General features: G+C 55.2%; 1 protein-coding gene across 1 annotated transcript; it reads left to right on the top strand.

Moving 5' to 3' along the window:
• The first annotated feature begins 233 nt into the window (after positions 1 to 233).
• MS4A15 (membrane-spanning 4-domains, subfamily A, member 15) lies at positions 234 to 5,209 on the top strand. Its single transcript, XM_004682744.2, has 6 exons — positions 234 to 470; positions 3,025 to 3,147; positions 3,466 to 3,522; positions 4,336 to 4,428; positions 4,728 to 4,841; positions 5,093 to 5,209. Exons 1-6 carry the CDS (start codon positions 234 to 236, stop codon positions 5,207 to 5,209), a joined length of 741 nt encoding a protein of 246 aa, XP_004682801.1.
• Positions 5,210 to 7,680: the final 2,471 nt, after the last annotated feature.

The raw sequence follows: 7,680 nt of genomic DNA, 5'->3' as shown, positions 1-7,680 counted from the left end.
TTGGAGTCAGAGAGAGGCGAATTCAAGTGTTGGCCTTGCTGCCTCTGAGACCCATGACTTCTGACATTCTTTCGTGCCTCCTGCCAAGTCTCCTGGTGGCATTCAGAGATTGTGGTGGCATCACTAGGGGGCTGCTGGGCAGGCCTGTTGCTACAGAAACTAACAAGCTTTGTGTAAATGTCTAATCACCGTGGTCATTATCATCTCCCGAACCCTCAGGCTCTCTCAGCACAATGTCCGCAGCCCCTACCAGCAATGGGGTGTTCGTCGTCATCCCGCCCGTCATCCCGCCCAGCAACGCCGGCGGCCTCCGCGCCGCGCCAGCCATCCTGCCCACCCCCATGTGCCAGCCTTCCGGGATTATGCAGTTCGAGGAGCCACCGCTGGGGGCGCCGACGTCAAGGGTCACCCAGCCGCCAGACCTGCGGCCCATGGAGACGTTCCTGACCGGAGAACCCAAAGCTTTAGGGGTAAGAGCAGCCTCAGCCCCTTGAGGCTGAGCAGGGAGGGGGCGCCCCAGCACCAGAACCTTCATGCACGTGTGGGAGCAGGGAGAGGAAGTCCATGATACTTAGGGAGGACTTCCGGATTCAGCCCTGTGCCAAGCTGGCAAGGATCAATGCCCCACGGGGCTCGCAGAGTGCAAAGCAGTCAACAAATAGCTAAGATAACTGCTAACAGGGGATGGGAGTGAGAAAGATGGAGGGGGAGGGGCGGCACGGGCAAGGGTGGGCAGCGAGGACTGGGGCACAAGGGCTTACTAGGCAGAGGAACAGCCAGGTAAAGGTCCCGGATGAAACAGAAGGATGACTTGGCGAGAATGTCATGAGCGAAGGAAGAAGGAAGTCAGAGTGGTGGGTGAGGGCAAGCTCCTGCGGGTTGACAGTCTTCGAGATGACCTATAAGGGCTTGTCCAACCTTACATGACCTCGACATATTGGTCTCTAAGAGGGAATAGTAGATAGTTGATAGGTAGGTCGATGATAGATACAGATGAGGAGATAGATAGGTAGGTAGATGTGGGTACAAATTTGTTTGTATACATGTTACAGTGTTCAGTCATCCCCTGACCTCAGTTTCTCCTGGAAGATGAAAACATGGCTTCAGCAATGGAAGACAAAAATGATGATGATGATGATGATGATTATAGTGATGGTGATGATTATGGTGATGGTGATGATGATTATGGTGATAGGGATGATGAAGGTGATGGTAATAGTGGTGATGGTGATGATGGTCATGGTGGTGATGGTGATGATTATGGTGATGGTGATAGTGGTGATGGTGATGGTTATGGTGATGGTGATAGTGGTGATGATAATGGTGATGGCAATGATGGTGAGAGTGATGATAGTGGTGATGGTGATGATGGTGATGATGACCACTCTCACCTTATGGAGAGGTACAGACATAGTGCCAAGGAATTTGACTGCACTGTCTCAGATTCTCATCGCCACCTACTGGATCAGGGAAAACTACCCATTGCACAGATTAGGAAACTGAGCCCTCTCAAGACTAAGTCACTGGCCCAAGGCCTCACAGCTGGTGAGTGGCAGCCTTTGCCCTGGGATGGCCTGGCCCTCACATTCTGCTTTCAACCCACTGCTCATAGAACCCAGGAGCTTGGGCTTGAGCACAATGGAATCATGGATTCTACACTACAGCCTCCACAGAGTCCATGGACACATGAAGGGGCAGTGAACAGGGCTGGGCCACCCATTGCTGGAATCCTGAAAGCCTAGAACAGACCCTGGGAACCGACGATCTCCACAGAATTCCACAAGACAAGCCCAAATTGCTGAAAAGCATAAAAAATGGGAATTATAGACAGGAGTTAGAGGCTGTGGCACAGTGAGGAGAACAACAGCTGTTGAGGTAGACAGGCTGCCACTTCTGCTGAGAAATCTCAGCAGACTGAGCATCTCTGAGCCTCGGTTGCCTCATCTCCAAAATGAAGTTGGTCAGAGCTACTTCATCACATAAGGGCTAAGTGAGGTAATGATCACAAAGCATCCAGCACATTGCTTAGCACAGACGGGGACGTGAAGCCGACGTTTTATGTGCAGTCACGAAGCGGGAAGGGCCTGCTGAGAAGAGTGACGTGTGCAGCTGGGACGCCCTGCCCCGGAAGGAGGCTGAGGAGACCGGAGACCTGCAGCTGAAGAGAACAGGAGAGAAGACTCCAGGGGTCCTGCCTATATATTCCCGAATTCTTGGCACTCTTGACAGAAGACACCCATGTCCCCCAGGATCAAGAATGTGATCCAGTCATCACAGACAGAACAGCCCTTAAATGGGGTCCACTATGGCGAGTGGGGAGCCTGGTCACAGAGTCCATCTGGAGGTCAGACGTTGGCATTGAAGGGTTTTGCATTGGGGGAGGCTGAATTCAAGGGTTGCCAGTATTTTCTCCACTCAATTCTAGAGTCCAATGGTTACCAATAACATTTGGAAAGAAATGCGACAGAACCTACCAGAAGCTCACATGCCTCCATCTTTGGGAAATGCCCCACTTCTGGAAATGCACCCACTGGGTGCTGGTAAACTGACTCTAAAAAATCGACAATAAACTTGAGTCCAGATTTCAGCTGGGAGGGAGGAGACTCCAGTGTAGGACCCGGATGGACCGAGGACAGACACAGACTAAGGGAGATGCTCAGGGAGACAGTGACCGCCGGCTGGAGGGAGATGGGGAAGGAAAACAGGGTTCGATGAGTTGACGCGTCCTGGCAGGAGGGCTGAGAGTAGGTGGAGGCCACACAGAGGGAGGTTGAGCTCCAACGTCCCCCCCTCAGCGCGCAAAGCCAGTTGACATGGAAACAGGCGGGTGTGTCCCGAAAGCTGTGGGGAGCTGGTTTCCCTTCTTCAAACTATCTTTCATGGTTGCTATGATGGCGTCCCCTCAAAAGAACCAAGTGGTTGATTTCTGAGCACCTGCAATCCGACGGGGGTGCGCGGGTGTGGGGCGGCCGGCAGGGGGCGGTGTGGAGCCCGCTCGAGGCTGAGCCCCGCCCCCTCCCGCAGACGGTCCAGATCCTCATCGGCCTCATCCACCTGGGCTTCGGCAGCGTGCTGCTCACGGTCCGCCGCGGCCACGTGGGCATGCTCTTCATCGAAGGCGGAGTGCCCTTCTGGGGAGGCGCCTGCGTGAGTGCGGGCGTGAGTGCGGGCCCCGGGGGCGGGAGGCACGCCTGGGGAGCAGGAGCCTGAGCCCCACCCTGACTCCTGCTCACTCAGCCTACTCATAAGCCTGAGACCGTTCCTAGGCAGGAAGGCTCTCCGCCAAGAGCCTGGCATGGAGAGGGCCCCCAAATGATGGGGGCGGGAGATAAGGACACCTGTGCCTCACCCCATTTCCCAGCCTCACCCCACTTCCCAGCCAAACGCCATCTCTCAGCTAAGCCAGGCGCACCAGGAGCCCAGGGTTCCCGTGGAGCCTCACGGGGGGGCCCCTCCTCCCCACAGTTCATCATCTCTGGGTCCCTGTCGGTGGCAGCCGAGAGGAACCACTCCAGCTGCCTGGTGAGTCCGAAGGGGGTCCGGGGCGGGGAAGGGGGGGTTCGGGTGGCATCGGGTCCCCTCCCACGCAGGCTCCTTGAGCTCCTCAGCGGAAGCTTCCTGGAGGCCGGCTAAACGCCAAGCGTGGCCACAGCTGTGTCCTGTGCCCGGGAGAGAGAAACAACTTACAGCCCAGAGCAGAAGGGATCATTGAAAGAAAAAATACCCGAAGGCTTCCTGGAAGAGGAGGCTGCTGGCAGGGCCTTGGTGGGGGTTGCATTCAGAAATACCCAAGGAAAAGAGAGGGGGGGGGGGGTTTACCGGCAGCGTTGCTATGGAAACCATCAGTGCTCCATTTGACCTGGCAAAGGTCACAGGAGTGAATGGATCAGGCCAGGTTGTGCCAGACCTGGGAGCCTTCTGCTGGCCACAGGAAGGCGATTGAGGCCTCCAACAGGAGTGAGTCCAGCCAGGCTCAGAGGGCAGGACGGTGGAGACCCAGTCCCTGCAAGCCAGGAGCTTACACCTGGTGTCCAGGCAAACCCAAAAAAACCATAGATAACGTCTAAACCATGGATACTTGCAGTGTCTGAAAGTGCGCAAGGAAGCCGGCAGGTTAACAAGGGTGGTTCTGCTCAACTCGGCTCGGCTCAGCTCAGCACTGAGAAGGGCGATGGGCCGGGCGATGGGCCGGGCAGGGGAGGCAGAAGGGTCCGAAGAAGACGCTGCAGCTGCCGGCCCCCTCCAGGGAAGGCTGCGTGTGGGCGGAGCCTCACCGCCTCTTGCCCTGTCCCCTGGACTCTTCCCTCTGCTCCTCCCTGTCTCCCCCTCCCGCAGGTGAGGAGCAGCCTGGGGACCAACATTCTCAGCGCCATGGCAGCCTTTGCTGGCACGGCCATTCTGCTCATGGATTTCGGCGTCACTAACTGGGTGGGTGAGCCGATGCCCCCAGGTACAAATGTGGAAAATGAAGAGCCATGCCCAGGGAGTGGGGGTGGCCCCCCAGGCCCAGGTCTTTGGCAGGCCTGTCAATCCCAACAGGTCTCCCACGGGCCTATGCCAGGAATGGCACCGGGCCAGGGAGAGACAGTCTGGGCATGAGGGGAGGGTGCCCGCATCAGCTCAGGCTCCGCCCCGCACCCTCTGCCCGGCTAGGTGGCCTAGGCCAGGTATTCCTTTCCTCTTTTCCAGAACTCAGGGCTTGCTTTGACTGTGGGTTTTGCCCACAGGATGTAGGCCGGGGCTATCTGGCGGTGCTTACCATCTTCACCATCCTGGAGTTCTTCATCGCAGTCATCGCCACCCACTTTGGGTGCCAGGCCACCCGTGCCCAAGCCAACACGGTATGTACTTCCACCCCAAACCTGGGCCTCTGAGGAGGGCGGCTGGCCCTCCGGGAAGCTGTGTGGGAAGCTATTTGGAGGGACTAAGCGGAGGGAGTGCCCACCCCACCCCACTCCCACCCCGTTAAGAGTTGCAGAACCACCGCCAGGGCGCTGTTCTCAGAACCTACACCAGGGGGCGCCATGGCAGCACCTCGCGGCCGGAGCCCAAACCCGCCAGGACTATCGCTGGGTTTTCCTTTTCCTTGCAGCCTGTGATTTTCCTGCCAAGCGCCTTCAGCACAGACTTCGGCATCCCCAGTCCAGCAGCCTCTCCTCCCCCTGCCTATGACAATGTGGCATATATCCCCAAGGAGTCGTCCGAGTAGATGGTCACTCCGGCTGGCTGGCTGGAGCCCAGCACTCTGTAGGCCTCTCCCCACCCCCTGCCCCAATTCCCCTGTATTGTGGCTCCTGAGTGCGGTGTTCCTGGAAACCTGTCCCACACATCTCGCCCAGTGGTTCCTTCCCTAAAAGGCCTAGATGATGTCAGCAATGTGCCCCCCTCAGTCCCTGGGCCCGTCACCCTCCCAGGAAGGCCACGTGTGCTCTGATTCTCTGCTCTTCTGCTGAAGCCTTGCTTCTTGCAGGGAAGAATGGGGGGCTGCCCTGGCCCTCAGGCCTTGGGTGCTCATTAAGCTCCAAGAGCACAGAATCCTCCAGGAGGAAATGCTGAGTATCCTGCCAGAGCAGACCCTGCTGTGGTCTGACCAGGGCCGTTCTGTGTTTTGTAATCTCTGCCATGACCCTGGGCCTCTGTTTCCCTACCCGGAAATGAAAGCATTGAACCAGATGATTTATAAGGCTTTTGCAAGCTCCCCCTGGACTCCCCGAGGCCCTGAGTCAAAGCCAGGCATTGTGTCCCTCCCCAACCCCCAAGGCCTCCAGAAAGGCACCTCCAGCAGTGGGGTATATTGACTCCAGGTCTGCCCACCTCCCTGCCATGGTTGGGGAGGTTGCATCGGAGGACGGCACCCTAACAATATCCACAGGTACAAAGCAATGGGGGACTGCCCATTCCCAGGCAGCTCCCCCTCCCAAGGAAGCTCAGGGGCCCCCTTGGGCTTTTCGGCCCCCTTGTTTTTCCTTCCGGCTTGGGGGGCAGGGTTGTGGTTGGGTTCCCGTTGGGGGCGGGTTGGGGGGGTTCAGGGGGTCCCTTTCCTTGTTTTTTTTTGGCCAGGTGGGGGGCTTGGCCGCTCCATTTCACAGAGGGAAATAAACAGTGTGGCTGGGTTTTGAGCTGGTCTCATTAAGATGCTTTTTTTCTTTTTAACCTCTGGGGCTTCTCAAGTTTGCCCCCTATTTATCAGAAGTCCTGGGCAACTGTCCTGCTATGATAGCAAAGTGCGTGTGTGTGTGCGTGTGTGTGCGTGCCAGCTAGGTACTGGGCTCTGTGTGGTATGATCCCCACTTCAGCCCAAACAAGAGACACTCTTGTATCCACGGTGCAGCTAAGGACATGGAGCTATTAGGAGTCTGTGCTCGGACTCGAACCGGCTCCATCTGAGGGCGGAGTCTATGCTCCTACCACATGCTCCCCACTCAAGCGCTGGCCACCCCCTCACCCTCTTGCTCTGTGTCTTCACCCCAAAGCCAGAGGGGTTGCATTCCTCAGCACCCCCTCCTCTTCACCTAACTAACTTCTCTCTCCAACCCCAATGTAAATGTTGCCCCTCCTGTGAGCTTTCCTGAGGAGGGGCAGTGGGCTAGAGGCTAAGTGCAGCCAGCCACAGGAGGGGACCCACAGAGCAAGTGAGACCCCCTTAGGGAGGAAGTCACCCCCAGGGTCCCAGCAGTACAGAGTCGGGTGGGGGTCACAACATACTTTGGCATTTAATGTCAAGAAAAGAGACTTAAGGGCTTAGGGCTGAAAGTTTAAGGGTACAAAGTTGAGGGTAATATGTGTGTGGGTTGAAGAACAGTTTTTCTGACACATATAGAAGAGACCAGAAATATTTCTGAATATCAGGGAGAAGTTTGGAAAGAGGGAAGGAGGGAGAAAAAGAAGGAAATAGAGCTCAGCCTCAGTCTGGGATTACTTCCATCTGTCCCCAATTAATTAGTTCTCTCAGGAAATGTGAAAACAAAAAAAACAGGGAGGAATTAAACTGTAGATGCTTCTTCATGTCCCTGGCTGTGACAAGGTCCATTAAGATGTCCCCTGGCCAGACAGCATGGAACCAGAGATGACTGAAGGTCGTATCCAGTGACCTGGCATGGAGCCCTACGTGGCTATGAGAAAAGCATCCAGAAGTTTCCTGTGTATCCAAGAGGGAAACACAAGCTGAGAGGCCTGATGGAGACCCTGGATTGCGTGAAACTTTGTTGCAAGTAAAAGTGGAGACAGCAGCTGCCAGTGGGTGCCCAACAGGAACAGGCCATGGTGTGTGGCCTGGAAGTCACAGGAAGGGGTGAGTCGTCCTGAATTGTCAAGATGACGTTTGTGACCACTGAGAGGATATGGAAGCTAGAGACATGTATTCCACAAAAAAAGGAAAATTCTGAAAACTACTAAACAAGGCTAAGAGACATTAATACTAATCTAAATAAGGGGCAAGATAGACTATGTCCATGGATCGGCAAACTCAATGTTGTATTTCAGTGTCATTGATCCCTGAAATTTATCTATAAATGTAATACAATCACATTCAAAATGCTGGCAGTGCATTTGCGGAGAAATTGACAAACTAAATGTAAAATTCACATGGAAATTAAAAGGATCTAAAATATCCAAGAAAACCTTAAAGAAAGACAGAGTTGGAAGACTTAAAAAAAAACAGGTTTCAAGACTTACGATGGG

The sequence above is a fragment of the Condylura cristata genome, unplaced genomic scaffold, assembly GCF_000260355.1.
Source record: "Condylura cristata isolate star-nosed mole 26May11 unplaced genomic scaffold, ConCri1.0 scaffold00015, whole genome shotgun sequence".
NCBI classification, from domain to species: Eukaryota; Metazoa; Chordata; class Mammalia; order Eulipotyphla; family Talpidae; genus Condylura; species Condylura cristata.
Note: the sequence above shows the minus strand (reverse complement) of the source record. Positions and strands in the feature narration are given on the sequence as shown.